Source organism: Cynoglossus semilaevis, chromosome Z (genome assembly GCF_000523025.1).
Source record: "Cynoglossus semilaevis isolate Cse_v1.0 chromosome Z, Cse_v1.0, whole genome shotgun sequence".
Taxonomy (NCBI): Eukaryota; Metazoa; Chordata; class Actinopteri; order Pleuronectiformes; family Cynoglossidae; genus Cynoglossus; species Cynoglossus semilaevis.
This window is the reverse complement of record NC_024328.1, coordinates 18359727-18378905: the sequence shown is the minus strand read 5'-3', so window position 1 is coordinate 18378905 and position 19179 is coordinate 18359727. Positions and strand designations below refer to the sequence as shown.

The 19179-nt window shown below is 39.1% G+C and overlaps 1 protein-coding gene across 2 annotated transcripts in view; it reads left to right on the top strand.

Annotated features, from left to right (window-relative positions):
* Positions 1 to 19179, top strand: part of arb2a (ARB2 cotranscriptional regulator A) — a 151488-nt gene that overhangs the window by 13153 nt on the left and 119156 nt on the right. For both annotated transcript variants that reach the window (XM_008336743.3, XM_025053169.1), the window contains exons 5-6: positions 3718 to 3783; positions 5452 to 5643. In XM_008336743.3, the coding sequence (XP_008334965.1) occupies positions 3718 to 3783; positions 5452 to 5643 (258 nt within the window). The remainder of the gene's footprint in view (positions 1 to 3717; positions 3784 to 5451; positions 5644 to 19179) is intronic.

Sequence of the window (19179 nt, the reverse complement as noted above, 5' to 3'; positions counted from 1 at the left end):
TAGTTTACAGCAGAGGTCTCAAACTCAGATGAACAGAGAGCAACTTCTTCCACTTTCATTTTATTAAGGGGGTCATGAAGTGGGTGTCACACTTGTTTTCACCATACATACTGTATATGTATGTGTGTACTGGTATGTACTGTATGTGTCTATATATATATATATATATATACATGTATATCTATAGATAGATATATATACAGTAGCTAGACAGACAGACAGACAGATAGACAGACAGATAGATAGATAGATAGATAAATGTATATATGTATGAATATATGTAAATGTATATATCTAAAATGTAGCATTACATTTATTCATTTTATTTATGATTCAAATATGTATCTTATAAAGATAATAAACCCAACATTTTTATCCATAATCAACTATATACTGTAAATAATTATTGACTCCTAACATTTTAAAAAAGTTATTTATGCATTATTTTGTCTTGAAAGGTCTCTCAGAAATTGCAGTGGCTGCTAAAATCAGCAGCAGTAAATATGTTTTGCTTCAGGGTGAGAAATACTGCAGAAAGATGTGCAAACAAAGCATGTCAACCGTACAGGAGGCAACAGCAGATGTCAAAACACAAACAGACCCAGTTAAGTTTGACAAAGTCCATATTGACAAAAATAAAGCGTTTCACCTCATCAGTAATCACTCCGTGTTGCTGTGAGAAAAATGTGCATTTATGTGTTTTAAGTCTTTGCCTGGGATATGCAGTAGCCTGGGTGACCTGGGTGCTACATAGAATAAATATTGACATGTAGGTAATATTATTTCAAATATTCGAGTTTATTATGGCAGGTTTTGCTTCACACTAGTTGACTACATCCTGATTAGCTGCGTGTTTCGTCGTCTGTTTCAGTACTTATCTTCTTGTCTGCTGTGTCCACCGTTTTTTGTGTCTATTGAAATCCAAAAGCCAGTGTGATGTTGAGGTCACTTAGTGCAATAATAGATTGTGTAACATTTCTTCACACTAGATAAGCATTGCAAACATTCTTGTGCTCATGAAGCCTGAATATTTAATTCAGCTCAGCCTTCCTAGAATCCTTTTCCATGTTTTTTTCCTCCCTTTCTTTCTACGTGTCTTTGTTATTTGACAAATCCACTCAACGGTGTTTCTCTCATGACACATGCAGGCTGACAATAAAGCCACTCGGTGTTGCTTCCTGCAGGCATTTCATTAAAGCACTAATAGCACATTGATAATTAGGTGACAAAGAGGCTTTTCTGTTGGTGCTGATCAGCTGCTGAGGCGTTGTTGTCCTCAGAGGCTCACACAGAGGCTGATTGAGGTGTGTGTGTCCAAATACACACACACGCATCTGTGTGTACACCTTGTTTGTGCATTGAACATCACATGTGTTAGCTTTAAGGATTCTGACATGGTTTACAAAACACAAATAAATCTTTGTTTTGTTCCCTGCGACGTTGATTTTTTCTTTCTGTATTGTCACCCCAGTCTCCTGTGAGGGAAAGTGATCGTTCAGCATCCAACTCTTGCATTCTCTCCACTTTTCTCCTTCTTTCTTTGTCCCCATAACTCTCTATCCTTTTATTTCCCATATCAGATGGTACTGGAACCACCTGAGGCACTGAACAAATAACGTACTGCAAATGAAATTTCCTGCGGGCCTTATTGAGGTTATTAAACACTAGCATACTGAGGCCCAGAATCGTTTTATTCTTCACCAGAGTGGCTGACATTTGAGTGAATTAGCTAAAGACGTACACGCAAACACGCACACTCATATGCAGACAAACAGACAAGGTCAAATGTCAGAATTGATCATGTCATTTCATCCATCTGTTGGCCTATGATTAGCTTTTATATAAATAAAACTTTATGTATTTAATGATATTTTAGCATCCCGTTGGTAAACTGGTAAACAAGATTAGCCTTTAGTTTTTTTTCCTTATATTAAAGTCAATGACAATGTGCTAATAATCATAAAAATGTCCCATATGACCTAAAAACCTATGCTTTTGAATATATTTGCCTTTGTGTTGGCAGTTGTGTGGATACATGTCTAAATATGTTAGCGCTAATTGTATATATTGCCGTCAGGAATTTGATGGAAATTGAAATTTTATGTTTGTTAAATTTAAGCATGTAACAAGGCATATAACATTTACATGTTTTTGACTTTCAACATTTTGTTTGATTCAGTTGATGTAATTGTAAAAATGACTATTTGCTATTGCACAGCTTTACAGTTTAAGGACAGCTCCCCTTTACAAATGAGACTTAGGGTAAGTGGGCAGTGTCATGCATACAAATTGAGAATTTGGGATGACAAAAATAAAGAACAGGAATTTCAATTAGCCATCGTTAAATTCATAGACATTAAAAAGGAAGTAAAATGCGGGCAAACAGTCTGCCACCAATGATCTGGTTGTGCAAGCGCACTTTTCATTACCGTAATTGTGTTGTGGTTAGTACCTTTGGAAAAAAAGCCAATGGTTTGTTAAAGCTGAGAAGGTGGTTTGCAGGTAACTCATTTGTGCCCGTACCGGAGAAATTTTTAGGTTGAATATGTAGTTTTCAAAAATAAATGACAGTGCTAAATAGGAAACATTTTCAGTCAGTTATCTCAGTAATAAAGGTAAAAACATACATTTATTGGTGCTCTAGGTTTGCATTCTATCAGTGTTATTTCTCATCATAATACAAACTAAGAGCATACTGTCTCAGAATGTGACACTTCTTGTTTGGTCAGTAGAAAATGTGATAATGGGCTCCGACAAGCTCTGACGCACTCTATAGCTGCTGGTTCCATGGTGTAATGGTTAGTACTCTGAACTTTGAATTCAGCACTCCGTGTGCAAATCTCGGTGGAACCTCTTTTAATCCTGGGTTTGATTCCCAGAGAAACCACAAACTGCAAGGTGTAGCCTGTTATATCAGACCTGCTGGTAACACAAGACATGACCAAATGTGGGAACAACAAAGTGTCCTTAGTTGGTCTGATGTTTAATGACCTCCAAAGACTTCCAGGGTGAGACATTACTGCAGAGCATCACCACATGTTCCTCACTTGTCTTTCTGCGCTGTATGGATGTGTCAATTACAAAGACACTACTGCAACAGCAACAGTGTCCTGTCATTGGTTATTGCTTTTATTGTTTTTTTCTCTTTTTTTGTGTGTCTTTTCCCTAACAGCAGATCAAAAATCTGAATCAGCTCCACAAAGTGCTTTTCTGTCATCAGTATAAAAAAGAAAGGGAAAAAAGAAGAACATGGAAAAGAAAGTTGTTAATGTCACTGAGCCATGAAAGCTTTGGCCCTAGGTTGGAATGACTTTTTGTATACAAGGTTCTTTAGTGCTGTGGCTGTAGGGATAAACATAACTTACATCAGCCCTGCGCTTGTACAGGAGATTTCCTCTCCTGGCACTTACAACCTCGACACTGTGATTCACACAGTGCAATGTGGAACCTTTCAACTAGCTACTGTATACATGCACACACACGCACACACACCGACACACACCAGAGGGTAAACAAGCATTTTGAATGTAGTACTATGAGTATTTTTTATTCTGTTTGCATGCATGTCAGAGGGCTGCTATTATTTGCTGCCACACGCTCACACAGGTTGTTTGGCTTTTTGTTGTATATTCATATTAACAACAGCAGAAGAATACTGCATTTATGAGTATAATGTCTGATTCACACTGTGTTTGTGTTCTCTTTCTCCCTCTGTAGATTATCACTCAGTATGTTTATGAGCTGCTGGAGAAAAAGTGCAACATGACTAAAGCATCCCTGCCAGTAAGTACTGAGACTGTGAAAGGTGGCATTTTTGCCTCTTTGATTTATGTCCTTGAAGATTAAAGGGGGTATTAAATATGAAAATGGACATAAATGCTCTGGCTTCAGTCTGTGATTATAGTGAGTTCCCTGTTTTAAAAAAGGGTGGAGAAAGGAAAGAGGATTGCGAGGAGTCAGCTTTTCTCATTTGTCTATCATTCTTTGTCTTTCTTCTCTCTGTCTTACTCACTTACTCTTTAACTCTGTCTCTCCCCCCTCTCCCGCCTCTCCCCTGCGTCCTCACATCCTTTGTGTAAAAGTGTCTCCTCAACAAATTAACTGTATTGTGACGTGTCATTTCAAAGAGCCGGCGTGCTGATGTTTAATCTGTTTTGCATTCATATGCACAGAAGGGGACTTCTCTCAGCCATGGTGGAGTTATTCTTCAGCAGCTCATCCAGGCTCAGAGCACAGTCTTGATCCCCTTTTATTTGTTGTTGGAAGCATTTTGTCTCTCTTTGGCCCCCTCCCTCTCCTTTACCCCCCTCCATCCCTGTTATCTCTCTCTCTCTCTCTCTCTCTCTCTCTCTTTCTCTCTCTCTCTGTCTCTCCCTCTCTATTTCCCTCCCTCTCTCTCTCACTTTCTCTTTCTCTCTCTCTCTGTTCATAAAAGTTGTGATCATTTTTCAGGCTGCATTTATAGAGATGTTAGGCAGCTCTGGTGTTTAGGAGTGCAGCAGAGTTAGCTCCGACGCTAACAGTGTCCATAAATCACTTAGTCAGGGACTCAGCGCCTTTCATTAGCCCCCATACACTTTTACTGGTTTATCTGCCTGCCCTATTTATCTTATTATTCCTCTGGAAAATTGCTCTGTTCTGCCTTTCTGCTGCCCACCCGCCTGCGTGTATGTTGCATTTGTGTGTGCGTATTTGTGTGCTAGCGGTGGGTCTGTCCACCTGCGTGGTGTTGAACTTGTGACCACAGATTTTAAGAAGATTAACCACAGCCATGTATAGAGAGAGGGGAATGAGGGAGCAAAAGAGAATAAAGGGTGAGATTTTCTCCCTTGCTCGCTTCTCTTTGTCTGCTTGGATTAAGTTCTTGCAGCTGCCACCCGTGGCTTTTATGGACAGTGTTTGTCTCCTTAAAGATTCTTCAAGCTGTACTTGGGAGGGATGCAGGGAGCAATAGATATGTACTGAACGAAAGCACACACATAGAAATACACATTTTTTATTTTCCTTTTGCCCATGTTAATTTCAGGCCATCAGAAACAGAAACTGTGAGAATTACACTTGGAAAATCTGAAAAGCCCTTTAAATTTACATGATGACAACTTTGATTACCAGTGTAAAAACAAACTTTTGAAATGTCTGAGTTGGATAGATACATAACAGAATATTGAACCACTGTATGTCATGCAAAAATATTTGGTTTGATTGAAAGTTAATTACAAGCACATCCTAATAAGATGGAACAGCTGCTTGTGCCGGTCTTTCCCGAGCCTTAAAAAAAGTCCGTACTCGTCAGTCTTTGTCAGAAGGTGGATTAGGATTAGAAACAGGTTGTTTTGATTCCAAATATTTTAAATATTTATGATCATCAAAAAAAATAAAAAGGAAGATTTTGGAGATTTTACTTCTCACATTTAAACTGATTGTTTTCGGCGTTTTTTCCTCATAATCAAGGTGGATGCCTCGGAAGATGAACCCACCAGTTTTATTTACCTGAGCCCAGATGCCTTGTCCAACCCCTCCAAGCTGCTGGTGTTAATCCAGGGCAGTGGTGTGGTGCGAGCAGGTCAGTGGGCCCGAAGACTGATCATCAACCAGGACCTGGATTCAGGGACACAGATCCCCTTCATCACCAAAGCCATTGAGGTAGGAAAGCTTGCAAAGATGGAGCACTTCAGATGCTCCTTTAAAACACAGTCTTGATTAGTATTTCACCAATTTCACAGAAATTTTACTTTTTCAGTCCTATTTTCACTTCCCTTCTCCCTCTTTCTTATAAGTTATAGGCACCAGTTTATAAATGCTTTGTGGAAATATATGAATCGGTAAAACACTTTTGCTCATCACCTATTGGATACACAGATAAAATTGGTAAAATATATCATTAGTTACTTTGTATTGTTAATATAAGCTCAATATAAAATGACTGTTAATGTAACATAACATCACTCCATTTTTCCCTGTCGTATGTCTTCATCTCCATGCTGGAAAGGTCAAATGTCAGTAAATATATACTTCCAGTTATATGTGTACTTACCACATCCTGTAGTAGTGTCACTATTACCACAGTGGCAGTGATCCATAGTCACACTGGAATACTTTGTATTTCAATGGCTGGTTTGAAATTTTTTTTGGCTTTTGATGTTGTTGTTTCACGGTCATAGGTTTGACTGTTGTGGGAGTTTTTTTTCAACCGTGTTAAAGGTTATTTGCTGTTGCTCTGTCCTTGGTAACTTTCACTCTGACTGCAGCTTAATTCAAATATGCTCTAACTTCAATTTACATAACCATGTAGTGGATGGAAAAATCTCTTCCTGGGTCATACTGTGTTATTAAATATTATGACCCTGAACAACTCCAGTAATTCAGTCCTGATCATTTAACAACAGGAGCTTATAATAGCAAGCAGCCCTTCATTCACTGGTGTAGACTTTGTTATTGTTCACATATGGCACATGTGTTAGTAGACAATAGTAACATTAGTTCCCATAACAATTTGTAACGTAACAACTAGTCAAATTACAAGTTTGTTACAAGTAAATGTGGGACTTCTTGGTATTTTATAATATATCATCTGTGTCAGTATCTGTATTTAATCTGTGTTTGAGTTGTAAAAGAGTAGAAATTTGTCATAAAAATATTCACTTGTTTTTTTTTCTCTACTGTATGGTCACAGATGTGTTTATGTGACCCAGTGTCTGTGGTGGAGAAAGTGTCTGGCTGTCTCCCTACTTTTCTTTCTTATCTCTGTGCTCATTTGTCAACCCCGCCACGACTACCTGTGTAATTTCATCAGCCTGCTGTTTAAATTGACTTAGTGGAGATCCCGCTGTCCTTCTCCTTCTCATTTACTCATTTTGTCTATGAGATAGCCAGCTGAGTACAGGAGCAGCAACAATAGTTGTATGAGTGTTAGCCCGGCTTCATCAACGAATGATTCAGGTTCCCTGGAACTGTGTTCTCACAGTGACCGTGGCTTGTGTTACAGTTGTATTAGCAGGTGGAGAGAAAATGACAGCCTTTATATAAAAAAAAAAAAAAAAATGTGTGTGCTTGTATAGCACATAAAGTATTGCTCATTCATCATTGTAAACAAGAAATGTTTCTCTGTTATCACACACTGACAAATTACCATCTAAGGCATTTACTACACTGTAAAGTGTCCTGTGTCCTGCTGATAGACAAGCAGAGATGTTTACAGTCATTCCAACCTGTGCTCAGCTGTTACAGGCATGTTTGTGGTTTATTATGTCATACCATGTAATCTGTCTGGAGGGCTAGTGTGCATGTGCGGGAGACACAGCCCAGTGTCTACAGAGATGTTTTGAGGTTTTGTTTATGGATGTCAGACATTGCCAGCTGTTCTGTAGACTGTGGAGTCTATGTGCTGTCAATATTTGTATGACAATATCCAAGGATTTTAGCTACTGTTAGTTCTAACCCTAGCAAATGAGAAGAACACCTCTCACTTGTTGAGTCACTTGCGTTTTAACTAGCATACAGACACATGTACAGGGGGGGGGGGGGGGGGGAGCCAGACTATTTCAAGTGTTGCAAGTGTTCATTTAAAAATGTATCTGCTTTGTTTTGTGTAGAACTGGAAACATGGATGACCCACCTCTATGGTGAAGTTGGTTTTATTTTGGATATGGCATTACAGTGTTGTTCAAAACCACACACATTATATAAACATGAGACTGAAAGACTGATCATGACTGTCCTTTTAAAATCAACTGTCTGTACATTTACGAGGCAAATGCAGAGCATCGCAATCTGTGCCGATACCAAAATAATGCTGACATCAGTCACTAAAGAAACCACTTAACCCTTGTGAGATGTTACACTTATAACGTATAGTAACTACAGGTTTATTTATAAACTGAGCACAACCCTGCAGGATGAGACAATTTTGGATCTTTATTGTTTAGAGTAAAGTCACGGAATGGTGGATTAATACTGGGTCTGTCCTCATCCTGATGCAGTGGAGACTATAATTAGGCTTGTGCACAAAAGTGATGCAGGAACTCAGCTGGATGTATAGCGCAATGCTCAACTCCTAAAGAAACACTCGACACATGCTCTGGCCAAAATTAGCTTGCTGGTGCTTTTGCCCTCTTTACTCAGATGTGGATCATCCAAATAATTCAACTTTCACCTCACACCTACCTTCACACTTCCTTTATATATTTACCCCCAGTCACTAATCCACCAAAGGTCCGAATTAATCACTCTGACAGATACCGTTTATATCATTCTGATTGGACAGAAACTGCTCTATACATGGAGACAACCATGTGCCAAAGCTTTGCATTAGTTATGCATTCATTCAAATGTATATCCATAGGCAGTGTTCATCAGTGTCTTGCTGTTTGGTTGCTTAGCTTGCTGACTTCCAGCTTATAGCATGTTTTTCTTATTGTAAAAAGATAAAACAGAATGTTATAGCTTAAAAAAAAGAACAATTACAAGACCAAAGTTACAAAGTTAGACCAAACTGAACATCTCCCTAAACACAACACCACTTTAATGTACTGTGGCGACCTAAAGGCATTAACAATTAAAAAGCATTAGAATTGTATAAAGGAAGCTTCTTCAGAACCTGAAAATGTATGCATTATTCCTTTATATTTATTGGATAGTATGATCTTTGGTCCACATTTCTGCTTTCTTGCCAGCAGCAAAGTGAAAGCCAACTACAGTTTACAGTACACTTTACAGTACTTCTCTTCTGTTCTTCTCTTCTTTACTTTTCAGTACTTCTCTTTTGTAAAGTGTACTTATCTTATTCTTGAAACTTGATTTTGACATTTGAAATAAAGTATAAAACTATTAAATCCAAACCAGGTCTGGTTACGTAAAGTAAAGTTAAGTACAGAGAAATTCTAAGTGTATCTGGATGGGCATAGTTTGTGCTGAGTTTACTGTACATGAGATGAAGGGGAATCTCGATGCCCTGTGTATGGGCCCTGGCTATGTTTGTATTGAAGTGCATTTGTGTTTGTGTGTGTGAGTTTGTGCACAAGCACGATGGAAGTGCTATTCCCAAAGCCTTGAGGTAAAGTGACAGGTGAGAGGATGTTGCTGAAACAACAACCAGAGACTGAGGGGGAAAAAAAGGTTGAAAAAGAGGAGTCTAAGATGGAGGAGTAAGGTTTAAGGAAGAGACTGGAGGGGTGTGCAGTAAGTGTTATGATTGGCTGGAAGAGGACAGAAAAAGACAGAAGTAGAAGGGTATGTAGCGAGAATTGAAGCAGGGAGAGAGAAACGAGAGGAGGACGAGGGAGTGACTGCAAATAGGGTGGGACTGGCAGAGAGGACAGACGGGAGTAAAGAGAAGGGGAGAGAGCAAGAAAGAGGGAAGACCGGGAGACAGGGAGAGAGAGAGTAGGCAGAAGGAAGGCGTCTGACAGCTCCACTACTGGGAGAGACCTCTTAATGACAGCTTATTCCTTCATGATTTCAATTCCTGACAGTCGACAGGTCGGCTTGTTGCATCATGGCAGCTGTATCATTACCTTCTGGCCCTGTCACTGCGCTGCATCCTGAGACTGAGATGGAGGAGGTGGAGGGTGGCTGCTTTTGGGATTGGAGGGGATTGTGGGATGAAGATAAAGGAAGGGAGAGAGGGCGATATTGCGAGGTTACAGTAAGAATAATTGCAAAAAGGAGGGAGTACTGAAAGGAAGTATTATTAAAGTGTCTGCTGGACTAGAAGTAAGACTTTCAACAAGTTTGCCCAGAAACTTGTTGATCGCCTTCTCTTCACTTTTCTGACTAAAAAGTTTAATCCTCCAAAACAAAATCCTCTATAGCTGTTATTTTATTTCACTTTTGTATTTCAGTCTTTTTCTGTTAGCGTTTACAAAATGCTGTTCGTTACCTATGGATACAATGTATTCCTGTGCTGTTTCGACAGCCACCATCCTCTTCTAAAGTCATTATTTCTATAAACTCAAGCAGTTACTTAAGCAAATCAAGTTTCTAGATAATCTACAAAAACATTTTCAGAATGATTTCAGTTTGTTTTATACAAAAATTCATATATATTAGGTTAAAATACTCCAATGGGCGAGTTTGAAGAGTGTTGTTAAGAGTGACATAATTAATCTTCGAAGTTTCTGTCTCCCTCCCTGGCGTGAGTCAGGCTGGAGACACTGGAGACCCACTAGAAAGAGAGAGGGGGTGTGGCGTTTTCAAAAGTGTGTCAAAAGCCTTGGGGTTTGTATCTGCACAGAATTTCAATGGGAGGCTGAAAGGGGGCAGCGGGGCAGACAATCTCCAACACTGAAATCCTCTTTTAATTTCTGTCATGCCCCCTCCCTCTTTTCCTTCTCTCTCTCTCCACTCCTTTTTTGGGATCAGATGATGTCTTGTTCAACATTAAATTTGCACTCAAACTGTGGAATCATCTTGTGTTGCGCTATCACTTTGTGTGCAGTTTTTCTCTCATGCTCCCCCTCTCATTATTAACATATCCGCCTCTTTTCTTATTAGTTCCTCTAATTCCCTTCAAGCTGTAAGTTAACGTGTGTGTGTGTGTGTGTGTGTGTGTCAAAGATAATACTGTATGTACAGTGTGTGCACAGTGGGGCAGCAGGTGGCTGGAGAAGTTAGATCATTCCATATAGCCAGGCAGGTTTAGCCTGAGGAGCCTCGTTGTGTATGTGTGTGTGTTGGAAAAGGTCAAAAGATGATCTGCCTACCCATGGCCTTGTAATTGTAGCCCTGCAAGCTGCACACACTCACACATGCTCACCTCCAGGTGGGAAGGTCTCAGCACATCCCTGAGCTCAGATCAATGCACTTGACACCTTCAAAGGCAGGTGTGGGGCCTGGACTTGCTCTGGGGTTAAACCTCTCTTAAATAGCCTCCCGTGGGAAGGCAGCTGTCAATAACCTACCATAATTACCGGGGCCAGGCCCGCCAAGGGCTCGACTGCATGGGCTAAATTAAAAATTGATCAGAAGGAGAGAAAACATTATTTTGTGCTGGTATTCCCTCTTCTAACAGCAGTGCTCCTGCTGCCACTGCTGCTGCTGCTATCTTATGTGAAATCTCATCAAGTGCGGTTCAAGGTAGATATCTAGATACCTATTTATCTATATATCTGCCCCCCTTTCTATAGTTCACATGGACAATGGAGTACTGTCCCTGTAAGAAAATATATGCATATTTAGTGTCTTTCAGCAGACTTGTCTTTAGTATGTGTGTGGGTACACTTGAATTGTGTGTGCGTGTGTGCATACTGTATGAGCAGCTGATTGTTATGTGCTCCAGGTAATCGTACATCAACCCCATCTGTGTAGAATAGTATACGTGTGTTTGTGTATTTGTGTGTTTGTGCAGCTTGTAGCGGTGTATTGATTGTGGTCTCATTCAGTTTCTCTTGGCAGAGAGCCTTTATTTGGCGGTTGGAGAACGATATGAAGACGATATGTTCATCCCCGGGCTGCAGGAAAACACACACTGACTATTGTTTCACAAGACACTGATGAATGAACTGACTGTGTACTGAGGGTTTGAAGTCTTAAATAAACACACTCTAGGTTATAAAACACTGATTTTAATAGTGCTGAATGTGTGTGTCCACACATGAGTGGTGGAATAAACCTCTAGGGGGCACAAGGCTATGGCAGGGGGCACATCAACATTGTCCAATTTGGCCTTTGGTTAATTACTAAACTGCAGATTTGTTTAAGGCAGTTTGGAACACCTGTAACTTTTAATTATGGTGCCTGATACATCATTTCCATTTCAGTGTTGGTGAGGGCTATGGGTTGTTGTTATGAGTTGGATTCTTTTCCTGTGACTTTTCATATTTGGGTTGAGTGAAAACATACACAAAAACACAGAAACTTCAGAAGTGTTGATAATTCTTAATTGGTCTGGAATTCATTCTGGTATTCTTTCCTTTACCTGTGTATCACACAATGCGTTTTACAAGAAGTCCATGCCACAGTGTTGCTTAAGGGTTAAAAAAAGGGAGGATCAGGAGTAGAAAATACAATAGAGGTCGAGAGAGAGAGAGAGAGACTTTGATCTAGATCTGACAGATTATTTAGGAGAGTGTATATTTATTAACCCTTGTGATAATGACTTTTTTCTGTTTAAATTAACACATTATGCATCACAAAGTGTTATCTTTGTGAATGTATTTGTGTGTGTTTAAGTGTGAGGTGGGTAGTAGGTCATTTGCTGCTGCAGGCTGTGTGTGTGCGTCCCAATGGGAAGGTCTTGTTTAGTCTCTTTTTCAGAGGGCCCCGGGGCAGAGTGTGGTGGATACCTCTTCACTCTCTCACTGGGAACACTCATCTGTGGCGCACACACACATACACACACAAAGATAATAAAAAATAAAAACTCCTTCCAATCCTTTGCTCATTTTAACCTACATGTCATTGTGTTAACGGTCTGATCATAAATCATCCAACTGCTTTTTATTTCCTCCCCAATCAGCCTCCACATTAAACAACTTGTGTTAATGCTAATATTACCTGCGGACACACACACACACATGGATGCTCCATCCTCCACCCTCTTGTAAATTTTACATGTATCCTCCATCTCAGCAGCTTTGCAGAGGTCAAAAGTGTTCTGCTGCGAACGCTCCAGAAGGAAATTGAGTTTTGTGAGGAACAAGTGGGGAGCATGTCGATGACACTGCATTACACTGTGTACACTGTACGACACTGCGCACACATTCACACACACACACGCACTCAGCCACTGAGCATCTCTCAGGGTCAAAGTTGAAACCTGCTTTAAGCTCTCCAGTGCCAGTGTCATGCTCCGGGACTGTGTGCACCACACTTTGATCGATGAGAGGAAACTCAGCTCTTAAATAAGGGTTACAAGGGTTCTGGGGGGAGAGTAAACCAGGGTTAGAGGCAAACAACAACAAATCTTTCTCTTAACTGTTTTAGTCCCGGCTCTGTGTTTAAAAATGAAAACAGTGGCTAGGAGGCTGCGGCTGTGTTTTTGGTAGAAAAAGGTGCTGTTGGAGAGAGTCCTTTACAGTACAGGAACAGGAAGTTGTTTGCACACGCCACGAGTTGTGTCTTCGTAATGGGATTAATGAGTGGTCATGGGTTTAATCCAGTGTTGTCTAACCTTGGGATTAAACCCCCAACTCGGGATGCCTGGAATTCAAATAGGGTCACCTGGATGTCTTGTAATCGATAAAAAATATTACCTGACACTGATGCTGTAACTGAAGCACTGTAATACTTTCCATCTTTTAAATCTTCACAGTGGCCAGTTAAAGATGCTGAAGTAACTATTTTTCATAATTTGTATTAGTGATTGTTCAGTTTTTTTTATTATTTTAAACTGTACATGTATTCAGGGAAAATGCTATGACATTGTGTGAACTAATCTGTTCACACAATGAACAAAACCAAATGTCTCTGGGGTCACAAAAAAGGCAAAAAAGGTTGGGAACCATTGCTTTAACCTGATGATGTATGTTTGTTTGTTATTTGTTGAAAATATTTTTCTCTTTTTATTTTTATCTGAAACGTCTGTTTTTTAAGCTACTTTTGTTCTGCATTCTCCCCGGATTTGAAATATACATTTGAGTATAATAGATCATGGCACTGCTGACAGCGTCTCAGTGTTTCTGAACATTTGCTTTTCTGCTTCTGCAAAAGACACAGTGACACACAATAAGGAGAGAGAGAAAGAGAGAGAGAGAGAGAGAGAGAGAGAGAGAGAAAGAGAGAGAGAGATATATTGGATCAGCGATCAGATGTATCTGTTGCTCTGTCTTCTGTAGCTCAGTGCATCAGCAGATAACACTGTCTACAGATCTACTCAAGTTTCCTGCAAATAAATCAACATGCTACATGTGTTTAACATTGACACTAAAATTCTTTATTTTATTTTTGTAAAGACATGCTGAAACTCTGGTCATCCATATTAGCTGGACCACTTTAACTTCTAGTCTTAGGCAGTAATTTGACAGAGAACACAAATACACATAAAAACTGGCATTTAACCGGCATTTATAAGACAAAATCATCATGCTAAATTAATTTAATTAATCAAACAAAATCCTATAATGAGTTTAAAGATAAAACTCGAGGACTAAGCTATAAAACAGTCATGCATAAACAACAGGCTCTAGGAAAGTATCTGCGAAGAAAAGGTTCATATGGGGTTAAAAGAAAATGCATATACACACCCACATGGTCGCAGCCACACATACAGATGCACAGAAAGGCAGCAGCTTGCTGCTGTCACCACTTAAATTTACTTTTCTTTACTTACAAGCCTCTTGAGATATTTACTGTCTCTTAGCATATAAATATTATGCAAGTGTGACAGTCTGCACTTTGGAAGGGCAAAGAGAAATCAAATTTTGATGTAAATACAAAAGAGGGATGTGAAGCCTGGGTTTGATGTATGATCCAGCTACATCATATATAAACACACACTTGGTGTAAAAATCTGGTCCTGTCAGGTGAAAGGCCCTCATCTGTCTACATGTTTCTCTTTACTTTTTTACTTTGTCTCCATCCACTTGCTGAAACAAATACTCCATTCTGTGCAAATACCTTCATATAGTATAATATAATGATAATTGACAATATATGATAAATTGAAATTTTTAATGTAAATATTTTGCATGGTTAGACTTTCAAATCTTAAGACAAACACATTTGTTTGTCTTAATACTAAAGAAAAAAAAGACTTTCATTTTTTAAATTTCATGCTAAAACTGCTGTTTCAACATTTGTATTTCCAGATCTGTTATATATACAGTACAGCACAAACCTTATAGCCATAAAATATAGTATAATTTCTGATAATTAATTGCAGCAAAAGCTATTTTTTTTTTTCTTAAAAATATCCTTAATGGAATTTAATAGACTCGCTGACCAGTAAAACGGTCAGAGGTGTCATAGACTTTGAAAAAGTTAGATTGAACAGAATTAATCAAGTACAAAATATTCATTAGATTCAAATTTGACCGGAAGTAGCTTAACAGTAATGGACATGTATCATGTATACAGTATAACAAAGCATACACTTGTATTCAGTATCTTTAACATACCAGAACCCTCATCACCCCCCTTTCTTTCTCTCTTTATCTTTTCTCTACTTTTTTAAGGTTTTCTGTTCATCTCCCTAGCTGCCTTTGTGGCTTGTTCTGTCCAGCGTGTAGCCCAGTAGCATTTAGAGTCACTGTCTTTGTGGCTGTTAACAGATGATGATGACAGTGTTTGACCTTGGAGGATAATGCTGTTCCTGCCTTGTGGTGTCTTTCTTCCTTCTTTGTTCTCAATGTCTAAATTAAATATTAGTTAAACTGCTTAACATTATCTTTGATGGGCAGTAATAAAGAAGTCACATTATAGTAACAGTGACTTGACGTGGTTCTGTGAAGCCCCAGGGTATGACGAGAGAGAGAAAAGTGTCATAATCTGTTTTTAATTTCACCGATAATGTTGTATGAATAGAGAGCAGGAGAGAGAGAGAAGTGAGATGTCTCAGACCAGAGTCTGTGCTCCGGCTGACTGCAGTGACCTAGTTGCAACCTCTTTGAAGTCCACAGGNTTCCCTCTCTCTGTATAGGCTGCAGAAAGATCAGCCTCTGCAGCATTTACAATCTTACTGGCTTATATAGGGTCTTACTGTCACCTCTAAAACTCTCAAGCCAGAAATAACAGACATTTGTGTAATGTATGAATTTATGTATTTCATTTTGTAATTTATGCACGGAGCCTTGCACACTTACTGCAGGTATTCCTCTCGACGCACCGGGCTGTAATATAGCCTTTATCCTTTAGCCTCACCACATTAAGAGACAGTGCTGCATTGTCAGGAGAGCTGACCTAGAATGGTCCAATCACTCTATATCCAGCCCCCTGTCTGTCCTCTCCTGTGATCACCATGCTGCCAATGCCTCAGTCTATATACTGTGTCTATGTGTGTGACTCTGTGACCCAGATCTGTTGTTGGTGTCACCATGCAGGCTTGCCCCTGGTGAGGGCATGCATGTTGGGGTGTAAGTCCTTTTGTTATAAGCTTGCTGTTCAGTCACTGCTACTGTATATGTTTCTTGCAAAAAAATGTAATCCAAACTAATAATTTAAAATATCTTAGAAAAATTAAACCAATTCTCATCGTCTTTCAATTTGAAGAAAATGTGTTACTCAATAAAATTTTATGATTATTTGAGACTTAATTAAAAAAATAAAATTAAGAAATAAAATTGAGTGACAATAATTTCAGTTGTTAGTTGCACTGAGCTTCAGACAAATACTCCACTGATGTAAATTCTGCTCCTCCTGGTGAAGAATGAAATAGGTACATCTGCCAGCCGACAAGGTGTTTTATTTCCGTTGCAAGGAAAAGGTCAATTGTCATTCAAGTGGCTCGAGTGAAGAAGGACCCAGAGCATGGGGAATCCTAAGCAATTACACCTAAAGGATACCTGAGAAACGCCGCCTCGGAGTTACTGTTTGCTTTGTAGGGACTGGCGCTAAACTAGGATGTAGGTTCAAACTGGTTTGTCTGTTGCAGGACATTTGGCACCGACCTCCTATTGAAGATAAGAGGTCGGTGTGCCAAACAATGCCACTCTTAAAGGTTTCTTTTATTGGGTGAGACTGGAAGGTCTAGACATGATTAAGTTAAATAACAGGTCCTGGTCTTCTTGATTCGCTAGTGGGAGAACCTCTAGGCATCATAAAGACATCTGGATTTACAATTCTGTGTGTCACAAAAGAGTTTCTATTTACATCTGCATATCACAAAGGGTTTGGGATTCCCATTACACATGTTACTGATATCATGACTCAAGTTAACTAAGTAACAAAATGTACACAACTGTACTACCATGTAGAATGAAGCGAACTGTACGACATTGCTCACTCTCAACGATTAAATAATTATTACTGAAAGTTCATTTTGCTACCATCCATCCTTCCATTTTTCCTACTAACTCCCAATGGAAAACCAGTGTGTGCAGATGTTTTCTTCCGGGGACAGAGACACACGTGTTCTTCCTTAAGTTAGGTTTCAATTAAAAAACATCACTTAATTTCCCCTCCCTTTTTTTCCTTGTTCTCTCGTTCCCTTCCTTTGCCTTATTTTTGAAGTTACCCCGGGGCTTCTCAGAGCCTCATCAACCCTTTGCCTTGGCTAGATTGCATGCAGGTACCCTCTGTGGCTATTTCAAATGACTTAATTAGCGTCTGAGTGCAGCGGGTTGGCAAAAGCCCCTCTTTCTTTCTTTTCCCCCCCATATTCGCTCTCACCCTCTCCTTCTCTCTGTCTTTCTGTCTTCAGAGAGAGAGAATGATTGAGCCCATGTGACACATTTAGTCCCTTGCCATGTGGATTCACTTTCTAGGTCATGCTCTGGCTGTGAAACTGACTGCCTATTAGCTTGTAGGATGAGATGACACACACTGAGACATGTAGCGTGAACTGTAACATGAATACGCACACACACGTGCACGCGTGTGCATAGACCTCTGTGTCATACTACTCTACGTTCAGTTTGTTGTTATCATCTTTAGCTTTAGGCAGTTTACATTCAACATCATTTGTTATTCAGTATTTTTTTTAGTGATGCAGCATTTCTTAATCCAATATTCAAGTGGAAATTTAGTTGCTAGCTGGTTCAGTGGTTGTTTGTTTGGAGGCTGCAAAACCATCTAAGAGTGTTTTGTTGTGCTAGTTCCCCGAGTGTAAATTCCCACACACATCAGTGATCAAGGTGTGCTTGTGTGTTCTGTCACTGTCACTCTGTTTGTACCTTCGTCTGTGACAACAGCGTCAGGGGCAAGCCCTACTGCAATGGAAAATAAAAAAGAACCATGTTGGCAACTTCATCTCACAAATGCATCACACATAGTACATTACACATGGGTACAGCAAGCAAACGTGTTCACAAAGCACCACATTTTTGTTTTGCTCCTCTTCACAGGTCAGAGAAAAAGAAAAATATGTGGATTGTTGACTTATTTGTTGTTGACACAGGCTTAGGCATAGGAAGTGTGGCTGAATGTATGTAGAGCAGGAGTCGGAAATCATTTTATAACTTTATATGTATAGATTTTTTTACACTGAAACAACATAAATGCCAACCATAACCTCCTGTTACCCTAACATTTTCAAACATCTATTATCAGCCAAGAAAATTGATTAGAATTCATCATTCCCCTTTTATCCAAAACACCAGAGCTATGAGTATACGAAAATAGGAAATTAGTTATAAAATCTCACTGATTGATCTAAAACTGGAAAGAAAGATATTGTTGCTACTTCATATCATCTCCCAATACAGATTTATAACATGTTATAACAGAGACAATTTTGGTTATCATACAAAATAACCCCAGATAAAATCAGACAACTTCAAACATTTTTATTTGTTTTTTATTTACTTTTAAACTTGTTAAAAAAATGTACTTGTAACATCATAAACGTTGGTAGAAATAGTTGGTAGAACACAGTAAAACTATTCCCAAAAGGTCAATAGAAGATTAGGCACTTAAATGAATCAGAACATCATGCCTTTCAATAGACTGCTGTTGCCTCACCCTTTGACTTGTACCACCCTGCTAAAACGTATAAACCAATGTAGGCTTTCAAAACGGAGTCTTCAATGTCCTGCCATGTGTCACACTGCCATGTGTCCCTATATACACATGTCCAGTATGTGCTTTTCTATTGATGATGTAATGAATAGCTCAAATGCTGTTTTTATATTTTGGACCTGCCATACTGTATTTCTGTTTGACAATTGTTTGTGTCATCAGAATTATCAGTGTTAGGTTAGGGCCCTAACCATAGGAAAGCTGTCTAAAGTATATAAAAGTGTGTGTTATGATGACCTTAATGTGATCTAAAACAAATGAAGTGTATGTAAAAATGATTATACAGCAATGCAACATGTTCTTAAATGTTTTATACAGCTGAATCTGTTTGGGGTCAAATTGACCCCAACGGACACGGATGAATAGAACATGCATACAGGACATCAAAAAAAATATTATGATGTTATGATGTTAAACTTACCCAGTTCCCCTTACTTAATTAGTAAAAGTCACCAAAGATTAAGCAAAAAAAATGTGTAGGTTGTGAATTGTGAAATGTTAAACATTGAATGGGTCAACTTGACCCCATGGATAGAAGGATTAAATTAAATAAATAAATCAATATGAAAG